The sequence below is a fragment of the Girardinichthys multiradiatus genome, chromosome 23 (genome assembly GCF_021462225.1).
Source record: "Girardinichthys multiradiatus isolate DD_20200921_A chromosome 23, DD_fGirMul_XY1, whole genome shotgun sequence".
Lineage (NCBI taxonomy): Eukaryota > Metazoa > Chordata > Actinopteri > Cyprinodontiformes > Goodeidae > Girardinichthys > Girardinichthys multiradiatus.
The window spans coordinates 42,939,358-42,961,243 of record NC_061815.1 but is presented as its reverse complement, the minus strand read 5'-3'; the positions used below and the strand labels follow the sequence as shown (position 1 = coordinate 42,961,243).

At 38.7% G+C, this 21,886-nt stretch overlaps 1 protein-coding gene across 1 annotated transcript in view; it reads left to right on the top strand.

The window, feature by feature from the left end:
* Nucleotides 1-5,568: 5,568 nt before the first annotated feature.
* The window catches only part of ppargc1b (peroxisome proliferator-activated receptor gamma, coactivator 1 beta), a 110,434-nt gene continuing 94,116 nt past the window's right edge, over nt 5,569-21,886 (top strand). Inside the window, exon 1 of the mRNA XM_047353847.1 lies at nt 5,569-5,830. Coding sequence (XP_047209803.1) covers nt 5,750-5,830 — 81 coding nt within the window. The 5' untranslated portion in view covers nt 5,569-5,749. The remainder of the gene's footprint in view (nt 5,831-21,886) is intronic.

Sequence of the window (21,886 nt, the reverse complement as noted above, 5' to 3'; positions counted from 1 at the left end):
CACTTGGGATCCAAGACTGGAGGCCTAAGAAGGTAAGGGAGCCGGGAGGAGTATGGAAGGGAGATGGTGGAGGTGGGGCGGAGGAGGGTCGAAGCTCAGCTGAAGAGCGGGGAATCCATGACTGGAGATCCTTAAAAGCGAAGCCTCGGAGGATGATTGATTGAAGACACATGTGGATCTGACGCTTATTGGATGGAGGAGAGACGCACGGTGGAGTCATAGAACGGCCGGGGGGTGGACGTGAGCCTTTCTATGTAATCTGTGCTGATCATCAATTCACAAAATAATAGACTGCATAGGATGGAAACAGTAGACAGAGTATTTATTAAGATACTATCCAGTTGTGTATTTGTTTGTTTCACTAACAAATGTGCAGACAAAAAAAGCAGAGCTGGATAATGAAATGTGTTTATCCACAGCAGGATTTCACTAGAAAACAAAAGTGCTCATTTTGCTTTGTGTATGTTTGGGCCAATGACATCACAGGAGGCACAAAAACACCTGATCAGCTTGCATTAATAAACACTATGGCAAATGAGATATATGGGAGATTTCAATGCAGAGTCTGAGGTATTTAAGATGTATTTGAGTTGTTTAAAACTTACTTGTCTGAACCAGAGTCAGTGTGACTGCTCTATGTGTATACTTGTAAAATAAGTACTTGTTGTATTGTGCTTCTATTTCCTTAAATAGTCATGTGATCTACCAGTGACTGTGGTTTTAACTGAACTGAAAGTGATGGTACAGGTTTTACTGCAAATACATGGTGGGGTTACGTGATGGGACTCATAAGGACTCATAGGTCTGTCTGCCAGGTGATCGTTTCGTCAGACGTAGTGGTTGATTCAATTCAATTCAATTCAGTTTTATTTATATAGCGCCAATTCACAACACATGTTGTCTCAAGGCACTTCACAACAGTCAGGTACATACATTCCAATTAATCCTAACCATTGAACAGTGCAGTCAAAGTTAGTTATTTATTCAAAGATGCAGCAGCTACTTTTAACTGAGCTGCTCCCCATTATTCTTCAGGGTCAAATTTGTTGACAACCTTTTTCTTTATAAAAATTGGATTCTGCAAAACACCTTTTTTATAAAGGAATTACTGTCCAATGTGACTATTTTACCTGGAACATTTTAAGGAAAACTACTTTGTGTTGTTAGTTTTTTTCCCTGACTAATAACAAAACACAAACTTGCCTTTAAAGAAAACTACTTACTGCTGCACAGCAATAACATACGGTTAGTGGTGCCAGCAAGCGAATGCTGAGGTATATTTTCCACTCTGCTCTGCATCTGGATCTGACACAATTCCAGAAACTCATAGTAAAAATATCCCACTAAAGAGCGTGTAGTGGGAGTGTACAATTGTGGATTGTTGACTGTATCGAAGGAGCTGGCCTAGTTTAGGTAATTGCTTTTACTGGTTCTAATAAGGCAACACGTGTTTTTTTTCTAGTTTCTTCATCTTAATGCAGATAACTTTGTGTTTTTTGTGGTATAATCAACATATTTGCGTCAGCTCTGGTAATAAATTGCCATTACAGATACTGATGTAAAATACAAGGCTGTTATGTGTTCAGGGACATCGGAAAAACAACAAGCAGAGCATAACCTGGATGTTACCATTATTAAGTAAAGAGAAACAGCTCTGGATCAATTTAAGGCATGTGCTGCAATGAACTCATCCACTGATTATATAACTATAAAGGATTAAGATGTAGGCTTGCCTCTGATCACAAAGGATAGAATCTGTTTTCAACCCATATTTCTTTGTGTGTGCAGACGCTTGTCAACAAACTGCCAGATGAAACTGCAAAGAATTAAGTCATCAATTTCAACCAACTGTTTGTATTCAAGGTGCGATTTACTCGAACATGCTGTTTTGCTTCAGGCTAGGTGTCAGGTTGAAAGCTAAGTTGGTTAATTCAGGCCAAAAACATTGCTTTCATTATCAAATCATAAACAATTACATGAAAACAAAAGGCAATGACAAAACTAAAATTACTGTGACATTGCATTTAAAAAATTGTATTTTAGTTTCTTGCTAACTTTCTCACCTTTAATTACGTTACAACCCCATCTACAATGTACAATGTATTTCATCTGGATTTTAAATGATAGAGCGACACAAATCAGCACATAATTGTGAAGTAGAAAGATAGTTAAATGGTTTTCCAAATCTTTTTACAAATATAAATTGGAAATGTGTGACATGAATTTATATTCAGCTGCTATTGCTTTTACTTTGATAGCCCTGAATAAAATCCAGTGCAACCAACTGCTTTCAGAGATCATCTAATTATTGAATAGAGTCCACCTGAGTGTAATTTAATCTTAGCATAAATACAGGTGTTCTGTGAAGGCCATAAAGGTTTGTTAGAAGAGTGATGAGAAGAAAGCTATTGTTAAAAGTAAATTATGAAACAATGTAGCCATATGGGGCACAACAAACTCTCCTCTCCTCAGATAAAGACAAAATGACATATTTTGGCTTACATACGAAATGGAAGAAAACGAACACTACATGCTTAGAACAGTTTCACAGAACGTCAGCTGTGCTGGAATAAATGACTGACAGGCGTCGATGTTGCTGTTTCCCAGCAACAGAAAGAGGATTTTGTCACTTAAAGCTGTGGATCGGAGACAAAAGCAGACTGTTTGAAGAGTTTTCAACTGTACAATCCATGTCTTTACTGATCAGCTCCTCGTTTTTCTGTGTGAGAACAAGACAATGCCCTTAATAAAAGCACCTTATTGCTTCGGTTGCACATTATAGTTTGGTGTTAATTTGCTGTTTTTTTAGTTTCAATGGTAAGACTACAAATCAAATTCATGTTTCAAGTAATTTATTAACTAATTAGGCATAGAATTCTGAATACTGACAGTTAAAGTAAGCTGATTATCTTTTCATTATGGTACTGGTTAGTGGGTATAGTATTTTGGAAGCAAGGGGAGGTTACGTCCTATAAGTTAATGTTTTACTTGCAGTAAAAATTGGAGAGCCTAAGGATTTGAATGATTTTGACAAGGAAACACATCACTCCTGTTTTAGCATCACTACAATGGCTTCCATTGTGTTTCTGGATTGATTTTAAAGTTCATTTATTTGTTTTGAAATGTTTACATGGTCTGTCTGACCAGATCCAGCTCTATGCTCCCTCACGCTCACTGAGCTCGCCAGATCGGTCACTGTTGGTCATCCAACAGTGTCAAAAGTCAAAGTCAAAGAGGAGATGCAGAGGTGACCGCGTATACGTAGCTGTCCCCAAACTGTGGAAGGAGCTGCTGTTGCATGTCAGACAGGCCAACTCACTTCCTGTTTTTAAATCTAACACATTTTTTCTCTTTTGCTTTTAACTCAGTTTGAGATGTTGGCTGTTATTGTTTTATTAACTGTTATTGTTTTTTTAACTGGTCAATATTGTTACTGTTTTAATGATTTTAATATTTTTATGCTTGTTAGAACATTTAAGTCTTTGTATTTTTGTGCTTTATTTTATGCTTTTACAAGAATTGGTACAGGAAATTGGTCATCAATGTTATTTTTAAAGTCCTTTATAAATTAAGTTGTATTTTAGTGTTTGTATTGCATTGTATTGTATTGTATAAGTGTGAGGGGTCAAAGTTACAACAAAAAATAACTCGAAATGAGCTGATAATGTGAAATACTGAACATGGTAAAACTGAGTGCTGTAAAAAACAAACGTGATTATTTTCCGCCTCTGTGAAAAGTAGAATCCGTGAATTTGGAGGTCATTAAAATGATAACATGGTAAATATAAATGTTATAAATATTAAGGTTATCAAATTTAACATTGCCTGTTTTCATTCACTGCCTTGATTTTAGCGCCTCCATTTTTACCACTTCAGTTTTATCATTCATCGCGTTCAGAGTGTAATTTCTGTTACTTCCGGTAGATCATAATATGCCAGCTGTTAAAGAGAGACTGAGGTGGAGTGTCTGGAGACTCAACCTGGCGCTCTTCGCTTGTGAGTCCCCCCTGTGACCAATGATATCGCTGCCGTACTATTGAAAATGCTTGAGAATGGCTATGGACTACAAGTACTGCGCTGCCGTGTCATACTTGTATATCAGATACACTGTGTGGGGAAAAAAATTGTGATGGCTAAATTATCAGAGTATCTCCACAACTACAGCCCTTGTAGGGTGTTCCTGGACTGCAGTGAACAAGATCTATCATATGTGGTCCAAGGAAGGAATCGTGGCGGATAGGTGACAGTCATAATGCATGTGGGGAGCAAAGGCTGGCTTGTGTGGTGCAGTCCAACAGACTTGCTAAAGAAGGTAATGCTGGTTCTGATAGGAAGTGGTCAGAATACACAGTTGCTTAAACGTTTGTTGCATATGGGGTAGCACAGTTGCGGACCAGTTAAGGTGCCTATTCAGAGCTGTGTCCATTGCCGAAAATACCCACAATGGTCATGTTGGCATCAGAACTAGACCATGAAGCAAAGGAAAAAAGTGACCAGCTTTAATGAATCATGCCTGATGTGTGTGTGTGTGTGTGTTGCTTACCACAATGCAAAATGAGATGGAGACAAGCCAGTGGAGGTGGTCTGAGCCTTTGGGGAATGCACTGCTGCAATACCTTCTGTCCTGCAATCAGTGTAGAGGTTACTTTGACACGGTGCCACCTAACTAAGCATTGTTGCAGACTATCCTGGAAACAGTATTCCCCAACGGCCTTGCAGCAGGATAAGACTCAGTGCCACAAAGAAAGAAAATGGTTCAGGAATGGTTTGATGAGCACTAGAATGATTTGAGGTGTTGGGCATCTCTCAGATGTACTGACCAACAGACTTGATCCTTTCAGGCCCCACATCAGAACCTACACAATTTAAAGGGTCTGCCGCAGGGTAGCGCAGGGTTGCTCAACTCCAGTCCTCGAGAACTACTATCCGGCAACTTTTAGATGCAACCATGCTCCAACACACCTGCATTAAATTGTTGAATTGTGTAATCAGCATGTCCTTCAGCTCTGCAGAGGCCTGGTTATGAGCCATTTGTTTGATTCAGGTATGTGGAGAAAGGATGCATCACAAATTTGCAGGACAGTAGCTCTCTGAATCTGGAATTGGGCACCCCTGGTCAAGCGGATTCCGTGCCTGGGCTGTTTTTGCAGCAAAAGATGGACACACCCACTATTAGGCAGGGCTGTCATAATGTTAGGCCTGATTGGTGTGTAGCTGTTTTATCTAATTCAACTACATCAGTTTTATATTAGTACATTTAACTGCTGTAAACTGTTGGATATGTTGCAGAAAGCATTTTCTTCATATTGACCAGGTTTAATACCATAAATAAGGTTCAGAAAATGTGTACCTATACAAAAAAAAAACAACAATAAATTTTAAACAGTTTCCGTTTTGAGGACTTTGTGTTTAAAATTTATTATGATTATAGCAGAATCACCTATTAATATTATATTGTTTTTCTTGTATATTGATAGAGTTTCAACAACACCCAGCATTGCATTTGTATAAACACATCTTTATTATACTTGGGACAGTGACATCGCAGTGAAGCACTCCTCATTTAACTGCGGGAATCCATACATTGACCCCTGGCCCTTCGCGGAGACCGCTTTTGAAGAGCCGCATGTCTTTTAATGTGTGTTTGTCTTGATGTGTAAATAGATGCGCCCTCTACAGTCGGCCCTCTCTCACTCCTCCTCCTCCTATACTCCGCTCTCTGACTCCGTAGCTCCTCATTCACTAGAAGATGGCGGACTGCGCTCCACTATTAGATGAGGAACTCTCGTCCTTTGTCTTCAGTTACCTGACAGAAAACTCCGGCAGCCAGGTAAGATCCCGGCCTTGCAGGTTACACGGGACGTCAAGCTTTGCAGAGCGGGGCGCGTCAGTGCACCTCGCCGGCCATAGTGCACGCTGTGCCCGGCTGATGGGAGCCGCTCTCTGGGCTGCTCAGCAGCATCTCCCCGGCACAGTGCAAGCCGGCTTCTCACTCTACATGCGTGTGTGACCGCGTGTGTGTGTCTGTGTGGATATCTACAGTGACTTAACGTCTGGCTTTCACGTGTCTTGGAGAAAATGTCATCATCCATCGACAATAAGGGAATTTTATGGATGAAAACGGATAAGTGTTTTGGTGTTAGTGCTGAAAGTGGAAAGCAGCCGGTGTGCTGCTGCTCGGATTATTTGGTATGCAGAGGGGCGCTTTGGAAACTTTAGACGTATTCTTGAGGGAAGTTTTAATTTCAGTGCTGGTGACGAACACGTGGTGCGCTTCTTCACGCGTGGACAAAGCCGGAAGATTATTATGATATGTAGACGTAATAATTGGCTTCTCGAGTGTTGTTTTTTTAAATGTGTGAAATTTTTTTAATTCATGTGTTGCAACCCTTGTTTCCCTTTTAATACTAATCAAATTTATTTAGAGGTCGCCTGCGGCACTGCAACACATTAGTTCTGTGTAATGTTATTCATCCACTTTATTATTAAGCTGATTGCCACGGCATGATGGGTTTAGAGCGCTGGGAGATCTTTGCATCTCCAGCTTCGGATCTCTGCTGGCTGATCGGGGCGCTCCAAAGTTGAGCTACACCGTTCCCACGATGCCTGTACGGCCAGCTCATTATTATTAGACTTTGTACCCCAAACCCTGCAGGGAGAAAAGCAGCCAGGGTTCTGGGTCAGATGAGAAAGTTTTTTTTTTTTTTTTTTTTTTTTCATTTTGTAATGGTTTGCGTAATCGCTTGGGAACGGTTACAAAACGCGTCTGGGTGAAACCCTGACTGAGATCTACTCGATTCTTGGATTGTTTGTCTGAAAGGGTGATGATTATGACAGCCTGTTAACTGATTGTGTTTCTGGTTAAGGGGGGTCCGTAAGGGGGTGGAGGGTGGATGGTCTGCGCTTTAAAGGGGGCTCCAATTGTCAAGTTATCTGAGAAAATTTGCAGATTCGACTCTAATTTAAAGATGCAACACCCGAAGATTGATCACCCCTCCAGGTTGTCTGCAAGAAAAGCCCCCCTCATGTGTCTGACACCGTCAATCCAGGATCCGCATCAGCGTGACATAATTGCATTGCGGCGATTGTTTTTGCTCTGGATGATGCATCGCGGGATATGATGCTCCGTGCGTGTGGGTGGGAGATGTCGGTGTTGCTCTTGGTGGTGGTGGTGGTCGGGGGCTTGTCACAGCTGATTGGCAGCCCGAGCAGGTTGAAAACAGTGCGTGGAGGGATGTAAGGAGACTGTGGGCTATTTATAAGTTGCAGCAGTGACATTTGCCTCCACATAATATATACGGTAGCTGTGAGCCTTCTTAATGTGGTGCATATTAAGGGGAAATAAGAGAATGCAAAAAAAATGCCTCTGTTATATTGCGGAATATAATGTTACACATAACCCAGCTACAAAATCCATGTATTCTCACAGGAATTGATCACCTATTTAGCTTTTAAAATGGGTCTGCAGCACAGCTGCACAATATATTGAATCACTTTCATCATGCAGTGTCAATGTATGCAATATCTCAATTTCCAAGCACTGTAATATTTGGTAGGTATCATATTTCATGTGCCACACATTCAAACTGCCTGCCAATAATCCTTATATGAGGTAGAACACCGACTGGCGTTGTGAATTACTATGATTATCTTTTCATCATGATGCCCATAAGTGGGTGGGATATATTAGGAGACATTTCTCCTCAAAGTTGGAAAAATGGATGTAAGGATTTGAGTAATTTTCACAAGGTTGAGATTGTGACAGCTGGATGGCTGTCAAATCCAAAACTGCAGCTCCTTTTGGGATGTTCCTGGTCTGCACAGATTAGTATCTATAAGACGTGGTCCAAGGACTGACTAGTACTGAACTTTGAAACACGGTGGAGTCAGCATGATGCTTTTGCATTTTGCATAGTAGGGACAGAAAAGCTTTACAGAGTTGGTGGGAGGATGGAAGTAGTTGAATACAGTGCTAGATACAGCGGTAAGGTTCACCTTCCAGTTGAGCAACAACCCCAGACATATAAACAGAGGTACAATATTCATGTACTAGAATGGCCCAGATAGAAACGAGACCTAAATCCAAATGAAAAAAAGTCTGCAAAGACTTGAAAACTGATGTTCACAGATGCTCTTTATCAAATCTGACTGAATTTGAGATATTTTACAAAGAAAAGCCAGAAACAGTCTCTAGATGTGCAAATTTGGTAGAGATTTTAATAAGAGGGGCACTGTCTGATTATAATGATATAGACTGATTTGACTTTACTGTCCTTTATACCTGATCTAGATCTGAGTGACTGAAATGCTAAAGCTCAGGAAGCATGGTGGGAAATATCATGGTCATGAAAAAGGCAGACAGTAGGGAAATACATCTGTAATATGCAACCAGTATTATTAACACTGTATTAAACAATAATATTGTAATATAATGCTTCATAGCATCAGATGTCAAAAGAGCTGATCACAAAAAAAAAAAAACTTCCCATTTTAAAATAATCCAGTTAAGATTTACCTCAAACAAGTAAAAACAGATGATTCCTTTTTTAGTTCCAAATCAGAAACCTTTAATTAGATAATACGTTCTGTGTAATTACCCATCAGCAATGTACAGCCATGCTATCCTACACTACTTACAATATACACAATACAGGGGGCACCCCTCCTCACTGACCAGTTATGTAAAATTGGGATAGAAGACCTATTCAGGTTGTAAATGATGGAGTTTTGTTTTAATTTTCCTTGTGCCTCCCCAAATGAAGTGGTGCTGTGGGTGGTGAGCCTTATCAATCAAATTGAACAACGCCATTGTGTATCAGGTTACTGCTGCTTTGAATAAGACTCGGTGTACTCCCTAAAAAAGTCCAAATTGGTGGACTGAATCATTTCTGTGTAAAAACATCACCTCTCCTTGGCAAACTAACACAACCAAACATTAGTCAACCAGCAGAAGGGATTTGAGAATGCATACCTTACTGAGTGAAAGGGGGCTAAATAATGACAAAGACACCTAATACACACTTCGATTCAGAAAGATGTGACTATAAAACAACAGCATAATCATGCTGTGCAGATCCAATAAAGAGGTGGATGTGGAATGTAAATGGGACAACTGCGAGGGAGAGAAGTACTCAGATGGAAATAGACATGCTGTTAAGTCTATGCAGCCCTTTACTCTGAGGCCTTTAATGCTGGATTGCTGCTAAGTCCTCAACTGGCACAGAAGAGGGAAGACAAACTTAAGTCAGAAACAGAATAAAGCTATGCATCGTATCACAGTGTGAAGTCCGTAGTTTATGTGTAGTCTTATAAGGTTATTTATACTGCAAGCGGCACACTAATATGTTAATATTTACTCCTGGTTATTAAGGCGGACTTATGGCTTTCTTTTACTCCACGTCACTCACTGTGTGTGTGTTTGGTTTGTGCGTGTGAAAGACACACTTGCCCCTGCCGGCTGGTTATTGTAGTACTCTATCCTCGTGACTGGTGTTACAGAACTGCTCTGCTGCAGTCATGTAAGCTGTAGTGGAGGGAGGGGCGGAGGGAGGCGTCACCATGACGTAGAGGAGGGACGGGCTGTCTCGCCTCCTTCTTCCTGCTCTTCCTCCTCCTAACATGTGACTGCTTCCTCCTCTGGCTGTCTCTTCAGTTCCCTCACACACATGCACACAGTATACAAGCACGCCACAGTTTTGCCTCCTTTTTTCCTTCTTATCTGTTTCCCACATACACCTCCATGCATATTAAAATAAATGATGTTTGTTTGGGCTTATCTTTCATTTCTACTAACCAAGGCAGGATTTGTCTTTCCAACATACTTAGCTTGTTACTTTTTTAAGACTTTTTCTGGTAATATTTGCAGAATTCACACCCTCTAGAGTAATATCTCATGATTTATCTGCCAAATGACACAAACTACTTTCTAAATTTGTTGTAATATGTCATTGTCATCGTTTCTTCAGGTTTTGAGAATTGGCTCAGTTCTTTGTCAATCAAAACATAAGTTTGATAATTGCAGGTTAGTCTCACATAATCTGCTGTTGCTTCGGGTGGTTTCCTGAAGTTGCTGCAACTTTAGTATTTGAAAAATGTTGCTTACAAAATCACAAAGTCTTTGACAACATGTTCCTGCAGATGCTGCTGTTGACGTCATTTGTGTTTTGGTTTTTAATGGACAGAGAACATAAAGATCCTTAGCAATGCAGCGCATGTTAAAGTTAGTCATCAAAGAGGCTAATTTCAGTGATGTCTTGGAGCATATTAAGATTTATTAAGTTCATTTTGAAATCTTTTTGTGCACCAACTGTTCCTCTGCTTTTATTGATGAGTAAGTCCATGTCAAATGTAGGTCAACATAAAAAGGTTGAGTCAGGCCTGTAAATCATAACTGAAAGAGAAATATTTGGTTCAAACCTTTTAAGTTGGTCTTCTTACAATGGAAACTTTATTGCTTTGGTCTCTGGTGGAGTAATAAGTAGTTGGTAGGAAAGACACTTAAGATTTGCATTGAAGCATGTCATAGAAGGTTCATTAAATGATTACCTGCAAACTAACACCACATTTTCTAAGCAAAATGAAAACATTTTAGAAACATTTATGAATAGATCTTAAAATTTCATCGACAAGACTAATAATATGATGCTGTGTTTCCAAGAGAATATAAACATGGTCAAAATTAGGTGGCAAAATGTTTTGAAGTACTGAAAATATTTCACTGTTCCTCTTGGTTTGAATGCATTCTGTCATTTTGGTCTATGCCTTGTTTAATTTTTTTTTAGTGTCACCAATTTGCTGATTGCAACCTGTATCCTGACAACTGCACAGGCAGAAACAGACATGAATCAAAGTTCTTTAGGATGTGTTTTAGTACGCCTGTCTTACGTCCCCACCCCATCTTGGATGGAAAACAACTTAGTGAATTACTGTCACCTTGTGATTGTGACATTAATAGTGTGTTATAACCAGTTTACTACACATCCTTTCATCAAATCTTACCCCTATTTCTTACTTTTGTTATGCATTTTCATCCCAAAAAACATCTGTTTTTTTCTCTCAAACTAAACATTTCAAACCAATGTCCTTAAGTATAGTTAATTTCCCATGTAGTTGTTTTGATGAAATGTGGAGGTAAACAATATAAATAAATAGTATACAACATAAAAGTAAGATATATTAAATTTGTTTTATTTTCTGAAGACTGAAACACACTTTTTGGATTGATTGTGGTTCTGATCCCTATTTAAAACACTTGACTTTTGTGAAACATGATTATTATGACCAATATACATGTTTTTTATTGGAGTCATCTAAAAAAATTCTTTACAGTATACCATAAATTAATTGCAGAAAATTTATATAAATCATTGTTTAAACAATTTGCAGAAGAGTCCTTTTTGCTTTAAAAAAAAACTACTAAAACACCAAAATTGCAAAAGTATACATACGGAAGGTCAAATTATTGGACCCCCCAAGTGTGGTTACAAAAAACAACAGTTGCCTGCAAGCATGGTCCAGTGTGAAATTGTAAGAATATCACAGTATTGCAGCATTTCTAAACAAATTTAGCAACATTTCATAAAAATTCGCAACATGGTTTGATTCATTTAATTTTAACAGAAACAACAGTTATTCCACCTGCTTCTAAAATAAGCTAACAGATCATTTTTTACAGTTATAACAATGTTATCTTAGGCAAATATATACACACTAAATTTCATTCTAGTTTTCAAATGGGTTTTGCACAGTTTGTCCATTCAACGAGCGAACGTTAGCTGGGTCGTTAAACAGACCATTTGCTTGATATTAACACACGCCACTGCTTAACAGACATGCCATTCCTAATTTGACAACTGTAGTTGGTAGTTCTAGCGCACTAAATGATCATTTTGCTCATGCTCATGTTAACTTGACAATAGCAAAACATGACCATTATTATCCCATGAGTTTGTTAGAATAACATCTAGTCAAGCCATCAAATTTTAAATGTGTTATCATTTTAAAGAGTGACAAGTTTTGGAGTTACAAACCTGCTCCTTCACTGGAGGTCTAATGCTAAGCTAACATGGAGCATTTAAAACTTTTCTGTTTCTGTTGACCTGACTGGACCCATGGAAAAGCTGCTTCAGATCACAGAAGGCTTCTCAGACTTCTCTCAGGGGTAATCATTGACCGGGTGTCGAGGGTCACTCTCAGCCCGCTCAGGGGGGTGACCTCAGGGGAGACCAGTCCAGCTTAACATCAGCAACACATCCTGCTTTGACAAGACACAACCAGCTACGGAAAACGTGCTGGTAAAATATTAGTCGTGGCACATCTAGTTCACTGGGCAGTTCAAAGCGCTGGTTGGGCAACCTTGCTTCATTACTGAGAAAATCACACGCATGTTATTTTCCAGTAAAAAAACCCAAAAAACTTAAAAGCATTTTTTGCCTCTGTGAGCACTATACAATAGGACAAGTATCATTCATTAAGAAATACTCTAAAATTGTAAGAAGCATTGTTTGTCAAGTTATTTTGAAAATGACAGTTGCGCTTAGACCATTAAAATTTACAGGACAGGTTATTCTGCACTACGGTTTAAAGGAAAATGTAAGTCACATTTGTATCCATAGATACTGTGAATTTTTAAAAGGCTTTCCTGCGTACTTAGGAAACTTGATTTTAATAATGCTTTGTGTACGTTTAAAGCACTTTGATTGCCCTTTCTATAAATGGTGTCATACACCATTGCCTTAAAACTGCTTTAGTTTAAACATGCAATGCAAAAAACAAACTTCAGATCTTGATTAAGCATAGATCAGTTGGCCTACATTGGTGCTTTGTGGCTTTTAATAAGCCATAGGGTTGTTATGCAGTCTTAAAAAGTCTGGAAAACAGTGGTACTTTATTAATCATTTTCCAAGTCTGGATAAGTATGGAAAAAAACCCTGAGTATAGAAATTTTTTTTGAGTGTCTAGAATTTTTTTATTAAGAAAGAAAAAATCAGAATCAAGTTATCCTAACCTGTTTCAGATAAGTGACACAGTCTCCTACTGAATGCATTCAGGCAGATAGCTTAACTTAGCATGATAATATCATTTTGCAGGGATGGACAGTTGTATTGACCTATGTTTATAGAGTAGAGTTAAAATTGCATCGTCATTTCGACTAAATTGAGAAGATTTTATTTCTAATTCAAGCCACTTAAAAATGACCTTTCTTCTAATGTGGGCTAGCATTATTTTTCTTTGCTTTTGTTTGCTGCAAGATTATTCTAATACACAAAACTTCTAGGTGGGAATTAAAATAAGCTTTATATAAGATTTGTGTGTTTTAAGTTAAATCTAAAATTCCGTATGATTTGTTGCTGTCAGTCACCTGGGGCTAAAAGCCAGTTGGCACATCACCTCCCTTGTGTAGGCTGATAAATACGTCTTAAACTAGTTGGTGACTGAGGAGTGAACGCTCCACACAGACAGCAGACAAATGAATATACATATCAAGGCTTTAAGGACCCTCTGAGGTATGATGGATGTGTTGGATACAGATGCTACTGACTGTGTTCCCTATATATTCTGTCCTGAGTTTTCTAATTTTCAATGATTTTGACTTTTAACTGCGTCTCCCTTTTTCTCTTTGGGTGCGTTGGTGTCCATGATCCAGTGTTTTATTCCCAATTTCATGCCATTAGCTCTCTTGCTGTTCCTCTCCTGTGTGTGCAAGTCGTGATGTGCAGTGCTGCAGTGCAATGTGTTCAGCCTGCAGCCCCACGGTGACTCACCTGTCCCTTCTGTCACTATGTGCTGCAAACAATCAGGAGGAGCACTTGGATTAATCACACTATTGTGTGGAAACAGTCTCCAAAATGGCATGCACTGACTAGTTTTTTCTTTTTAATATTTAATGTAGCTGGGGATGGTACAGTTGAGACTGCAGTTGGTGCAGGGTATATTGTGTTGGAGACAGAACAATGTGTCTGCATGACATAAAGTACTAAAGTAAAGTGGGAAAGTTTAGGTGCATTGTTGTCAGATTTACAGCTTATGGGCTGTGGCATCCTATTTTTGCTCAAAATAGTCACTGGCTCTGGTAAAGCACACCATCATAGTGCTTTAGAAATCCGATTGTATGATAAAGGGTACACCTGATAAAAATCACTCAGTTTTTGTCAACAATGTAAGTTAGTTGATATTTGGCTAATTCCCTTTGGGTCCATATTAGTCTGTGATGGTGTTGGGAATATGCTTGCTTCCTCTGAAATCCCTCTGTGGTTCATCAGGCATCCTGCTCAGACACAAGAGGCCCATGTTTGCTCCTGTTAACCATGCTCCTAAACTCTGTGTGTGTTGTAGGGATCTTTCAGCCCATCACGTGTTTGACTGTTGCTAGCTACCATGATAGCAGAGGCAGGTTAGGTGTGTGTGTGGGGGGGGTGTTCAATAATTAATTAGGTGGTGATTCATCAGCTGCTCACTCTGACTTTCTGGCATCACAGCAAAAATTCATGTTGGCATACTCTCATTTAGATCATGCAAACCTTGAATTAAATCTGGATTTTGTAAATTCTTAACTTAGAACGTTAAAGATCATAGATTCTTTGCCTTGCCTTATTAGGAATAGCAGTTGGCTCATAATTTATGAACTTTTCAGCGACGCATTAACCAAGCTGTTTTGTAACTTGGCAAGTACACACATCTTGACTTTGCACTACTGTCTGCTCAGTTTCTTGTACATGTGTGACAAAAACCACTTAGTGATTTCTCATAACTGTGGTCAAAGCCAGGCATAAGAAATTTACATGATATTGATTTCTCTTGCATTATGTACATAATGCAAGAAAGTAAGTACATTTTTTCTCAGCAAACATCAGTAGATGTGCAAAGATCCAGTACACCTTTGCTACATCCAAGGGGTTTATTTAGGGTATAAAGCAACTAGATGCTGCTAATCACATGCAGTTGAATAACTGACCATCAGTAAGTCTGTCTACCACTATAAAAGCATCAGATTTGGCACTATGCTGCTATGGAGAGAAGTCAACAAAAACGTTTGAGAGGTATCTGTTGCTGATAATCAGTCTGGAAAAGGTTATAAGGCCTTTTCCAAGTCCATCTTTTAGCAGAGAGAAAGACATGGTCAGCAATTATAACAGTTGACAAACTTTGCAGATTCAACTTACAATCAGGACAGGAAAATTATCTGGAACACAGCAGCAAATCTGCATCAGAATAGTTGATAAGAATACAGTTGGCTCAGTCAAAGTCCAGAATCCTTACAGAGTGATAAGGCTATACAGAAAATTACTACTTAAAGTTACTGGCTGTACAGCCACCTGTAGCAGGTGTGATGTAGTTGTGTATGTTTGTAAATGTTGTCCTCTCCCCATTTTTTTATTTTAAGTGTTTTAGTGCTTAAAATAAAATAACATTGTAATTAAGAAATTGCAATCAGTAATCAGAAGGCACAGGTTAGATGTAACAAATCACCCGTGGTAATTAAAACATAGGCCAACATCAACACTGTTGATTTCATTTAGCCTAGAAGGGCACTGTTTTAATGTGCAGAAGTAGTACAATTATTGCTAAAGAGTCAGACTCATTAAGTCTTTGCTGGTAGTCCTGGATGACTGATGTGGTCTATCTATCTGTCCAGATCAGATGCAGTTTCTTCTTTTAATCGTGTGGCTTTGTCTTTGGTATTCTGTAGCAGAACATGGTAAGGCTCTTGGGCAGTGTTAACCTTTAGCCCAGTTTTGAAACGGGGATAACGGTGCTAGCAAAGGCTTACAGTCCTGCATGGTTTAAGCCAAAGCACAGCAGAACATTATTTCTTCAGTTTTAATCAAACCCACATAAGTTTTGTTCCTGCCTCCCTTGAATTGATGTAAAACTCCTCTGCTACATTCCCCCTACCCCACAACAAGCTTTAGTTTCATTGGAAGGTCCTTGGCTTGTGATTCACTTATTTGAATTGAGAGTTTGATTTTGATTACTAATCTTTCCACAGTAACTCATGGTCCAATAAATACCGTTTGTAAAAGAGATCAGGGAGTGTTACAGGTTGCATTGTTAGAGAAAGAAACCTAGTTACTGTTAACACAACAGCAATCCATTGAAAACGCGTTGTTTTTTTTTGTCAGTTTCTGTTAACACATCTACATTAATTACAATCTCTGTTCACGCGACAACAATAAAGACATGAAAATGCTGTAAGTCCCCCACTACGCCACTAGTAGGTGGTATGTTCTTTAAAATTCAACAACATGCACAAATGGGGAAGTAAATGAGCACTTTGTTAGAGAACGGTCGTTAGAGTCAAAAGAGTCAGCAAGATAAGTTTGATATCTCGTGATATCGGAGACTGGGACGTTTTCAAGCTATTACACTCTGGAACCTGTTCACAAATTGTGCCATTTTTAGAGAAAATGTGTGCCGTTATCGTGTAGACCAACAGTAGAAACGCAACTCAACTTTTCCATTTTCATCAGAAAACGTTACCATGTAAACAGGGCCTTAGATCTTTGGATGAATCTGTGAAATCCATTTTACATCGTCTTTTGCTTGCATGCACCAGGATTTCATACAGTAGTCAGGTATTGCGGTGAAAGGCAGCACGAAAGATCTTGGAGAAATCAGGCAAACAGGAAAAAATCCAACATGAGTTATACTCAAGGGCTATTCCTATACTATTAGGAATTCCTTATTGCATTTTTCCACCTTAATTTATATGAAAATCTATTCAGACTGTTGCCATGTTGCAGGATTTTGCTGCTGTGACCGGAGTCAGATGTGAAGGTGTACATTTCTCCTCCGTCTCATGTTTTGCACTCAGTCCAAGCCTTTTAGTTAGTGTTGTGATTCACTGGTATCACCTCTTTCCGTTTCCTCTATGTGCTCATTATTCTTCGAAATTTATCTTTATGGCACATTGAAATCCACCTCAGAGGGTTTAAACATTTTTAGTCCTTTATTGTTAAATTATCTCTTACGCACCGTTTAACACAGAGGAGCTGGTTAAGGCTCTCGGAGAGATCTGTTAGAGCAATTCATCTGCAAAGAGCCGATTCATCACTGAGTCAAATTACAATAATTTGAGTAATTTATCAGTCACTAAAGTCATTGGGAAACTTCTTCGAATAAATCTTTTTGCTGCTTTTCCCTGCGACTGTAGGCTCCAGGCAGTCAGATATTTTGTACTAGTATTTGATGCTGAATAGACTCATAAACTGCTAATTAGATAGAAAAGTGATACTCTGAAGTCCTGACTAAAGCTCTACATAGTACCCCTCAGCATCTTGCATTGTAATGCATTTATAACACTTCTCAATCTCAAGCAAAGCTAAAAATGAACAAAAAAATACACATTGATAGGCATTTATTGCTTCACATATCTTAATGAAATAATTATTCTCCTTAAGCATGGTTTGGAGGCATAGGAGGAATCTAAAAGAAAATATTTGCTCTCTGACCCATGGCATATTAACTTCTCCACCTTTGGAGAATGTTTAGCAATGAATAGGATATTTTTGATGAATAAAAGTTTTGATGAATTTATATATTTTTTATGCAGAAGTGGTATGTTTAGACCTAGACAATCATCGAAAAGATTGCTTACTTGACAGTTGTCCAAGACAGTCACTGACTCCCTCACAAGGAGGGTTAGCCGCAAAGGGGCATTGCTAAAGATGCTGGCTGTTCAGTGTGTTGTGTCCAAGCATATGTGGAAATTTGAATGGAAGGAAAAACTGGTAGAAAAAGTTGCACATCTTGAAAAGATTGTGACACTCCTTTCAAATGACTTTGTAGATATCTACCAGGAAATTGCAGAGGACACATTTGATTTGCTGACAAGCTTTAAGGAGATGCTGATTTCACATTCCAGCAGGACTTGACTCCTGCCCACAAAAACAAACATACTGATACCTGCTTTAATGACCACGGTATCACTATAGGTAACTGATCAGCAAACTTTCCTGACCTATAAAGAATCTGTGGATTGCTGTCATGACCTTTAAGGTATTCAGAGAAGGTCATAACTGGTCCCAGAAACAAAAATAACAATGAATAAAATAATCTAAATTATCATTTTAATCATAACTTTTAAAAAATAAATTAAAATGATCTGAGAAAAAAAAGTCTGTGTAATAAAATGATTGCGAGCTTTCTGTCCAGTACTGCCCAAACTTTTCAGCCTCCTGATTTTCACTGTAATTATTTTTGTAATTATTCTGATGTAATATTGAATTTTTTTACACATCTGAATTTGGATTTTCATTAACTTTAAGTCACAACCATCAAAATATCCTGGGAATAAACATTTCAAATATATAATTCTGTGTTCGATGAAAGAAATACATTTTTCAGTGATATTCACTACGTGTCCTTAGCTAACCTTTATTTGTAATTTGTATTCATCACAACTGCCATGGTGGCTATATTGATAGTGTTAACATGAAAGTGCAGCTGTCATCCCTTGCACACTCAGACACACAGTGTAGTTGTGCACACCACCTGAGGGAGGTAAGGAAGGGTTGAAGGAGAGGGAATTCAGTCTCACCCTGCTGCTCTGGGCTTTGTTGTGAGGCAAGAGCTCGCTGGCTGCCCTACTTCTTTAAAGCTCTCCTCCTCTGCTGCCTGATTTATCATGGGGGCAGCCATTTGGGAAATGCCTTATTTTAAGGCGGAAAGACCCATACCCGGGATTATGTCTCTATCCAAAATCAGAGCTGAGTGAAAGATGAAAGAGATGCTGTAATCTGCCAACTCTCCAAGACTCTACAGCTTGCTGAGTAGAAAACGGGAGAAGCAAATAGCGGAAGATACTTGTAGACAAAACTGATAAACCGCTGTGTCTCTTCCCTCCCAATAATCCACTCGTCCTGCTGGACTAATGTGAAAGATTATGACCCATGCTACACAACTTCAGGGATTACAAGGTGCTTCCTGGGGTAATGCCACCCTGAGCTGAATAGGCAGTGATGCAAGAGCAATGCATATATTTTACTCCCTGTAGTATTTACCTTTACTCTGCTTGTGGAGCATCAACCTGTAGATTTGCACATAGAAATAGTTTGAAAATGTAGACATGTTTGAGGCATGCCACAGTTAAAGCTGTAAAAGTGAGAAATAACTTCAACATGATTGTACTGGCTACTCAGGAATTTGCAATCAGCTGTGATTACAAGATAATTTGGTCATATTTGCAGAGAGTAAATAAGTCTTTGTTGCAAAGGGTGTTTTAAGATTAATGAAACTATTTTTTCTTTCTCGCAGAAACCCAAAAGGGACAGTAATTTATTTATTTTTTTGGCTTTAGGGCCAATTTAGAATTAGACAACCATAAATACTTAAATATATGCACTAGTCAAAGATGGACTCAATTATTATACATGATGCTTTAAAGCACATTTTTTCATTTGTAAAACCTTTACTCCCCTTACTCCACATCCCAAAGGTGCTCTGTTGGATTGAGATTTGGTGACAGTCGAGGACAGTCGAGGAAATGAGTTTGATATGATTTGAGGTTTGTGACGTGGTGGATTATCATGCAGGAAGTAGTCATCTGAAGATGAATACAATGTGGTCATAAGGGTGTAGGCATAGTCAACAACAATTTTCAGGTTGGCTATGTGATTTAAACAATGTTCACTTGGTACTAAGGCACCCAGAGTATACCAAGAAAATGCTTCTCACACCATTACCCCACCACCACCAGACTGAACCTAGATCCATGTTTTCATGTTGTTTATGTACATTTTTCTCTCTACTCTTCCTCCTGAAATAAAACTTTTCGGCCAGGCAACATTTTTCACTCATTCTCCACAGTCCAATTTTGGCAAGCACTTTACAATTAGAATTCCCAGATTGATAACGTGTGTATCTGCACTAATTCAGCCTTGCCTTCTCTTTCTGTAAAATCACTGTATATATACATATTTACAAAATACAAAGACAAAATACATATTTCTTTTCGGTTTTTAAATAGCTGTATGAAAAATGTCTTCATTGACAAAGTGGAACTAAAGTCATTCTTTGTGTGCACAAACGTGGTGAACGAAAGGGATTTTGATTTACCACGTCAAACCTAAATGCATTCAGCAACTGCTTTGTGATGGGCTGATCTGGAGTTTGTATTAAAAGTGTAAAAAAGTGTACGTTAATAAAGTGCCTGGTGTTTGATGGGCAGAAACAGAATAATCTGACTTTTATAAGGTTGAAGCCTAAGGATTTTATTGTTTTTGCCTTGAATTTGGCAATGTAAAAGTGAAACTAACTGGAGTTTTAAGCCTGGTGCTAACAACATTTTGATTTGTTGATTGTTGGTCTCCATTAACACGTTAGGCTCCTATTTAAAGTACTCCTTTCCTATGGCTTAGCAAATTATTGGTGTTGAGGTAGCAGCAATTTTTCTGTTTTTCAAGCGAAACAGTAAGAACTGGGTTTAAGAAAACACTGGCCCCACTTGGAACCAGTTTGGTATCTTTTATTCACCATCGCCCCTCTATTGTTGTAGAAAACAATAATCCCAATTAATTCTTTGTGCCTAATTATAGAAAATATTATTCTGTGTAAGCTGTAATATAATTAAAACCAGATTTGCAATTTTGCAATATTTGTGTTTTTTAATGCAACAGTGATGAGACAAGTAGTGTTTTCACAAGAGAGAGTTTTAGAAGTAGTCTTGGCAGGACTAATATGGTAATATTAAAAGCAGCAATATTACTCATCATGTGACTTTTAGGAGTTTGTACACCTAAACGGTATCCATGGCAGTTGGTTTTATCTTGGCTGAACTGTTTACTGCCCTGACAGGGTAGTTTATGTTACATCGAGAGATCTCTCAAGGGCAATGGTTTAAATGAGGGAAAAGGTTAAAGGAAATTTCCATGGAATGGTGAAACAGTGCACAGAGACAAAAGGACACCAGTCACATGTACACTTGCCAGCATGGCATATATCTGTGGCAACTGTGTGCCAGGGGAAGGCAAGCACAGGCTGGTATTATAATGCACCTCTGCACACCTCCACACATATAGCAACGAGTTGCTTTAAATGCACAAAGAGTACAACATTATTGGATAAGGTTCTGTGCAGTATCGCACACACATCCCTGCACTTACAGTTCAGCATTCTCCTCGTGCTTTACTCCACTTTAAAAGCTGTTGTATTTTTAGATTTAACTTTGTTGCTTCCTCAGATAAAAGGCACATTATTGTCTCTCTTTACCTCAGCTTGTGTGCTCCACCAAGGAGTGACTGTTAAAAATAGATCTGTTGGCTTCGGAGTGCACCTCTTTCTGTCACATCACACACACTTAGACTTGTGGACAATCTCAGGCTTAATCACAATTACTAAAAGAGCTCCATGTGGGCTTGTGAAATAAATACCGCAGAAAAACTGTCGACTAATGTTATAGCTCACCAGAATGTGTTAAATTACCACTCTGTGGGAATCCAAAATCGAATTACTCTGATTTTGTGATTCTGATGATAATCTCATGTAATATCACTGATAATTCCTAATGATGAACACATTTGAGTGGAGTTTCAGTAATAGGCTCAGGAGTCTCTGTGGAGCTTAGTGATGGAAAGTTTGGAGGTGTGTGTGTGTGAATGTAATGTAAGCAAGCAGGCTTCTACTGATAGAGTTGGGTGAGGCTGTTAATGTTAATTTACGTGGCTTATGCATCTATGTACATGTCAGCATTCATGCCAAGTCTAACATGTGAGAATATGTTCCCAGTAAAAACATTCTGTTTCTGGTTTTCAGCTGAAAATTTCCATCTTCTTCCTGCCTCTTTGTGCAATCGTACTCCTTTATTATGTTTTATATTTGTCTTGTATTTGAGCTCATGATTTATTTTCACCTCCCTCCATTCATCAGCCTAGTGCTCATTGACCTACAT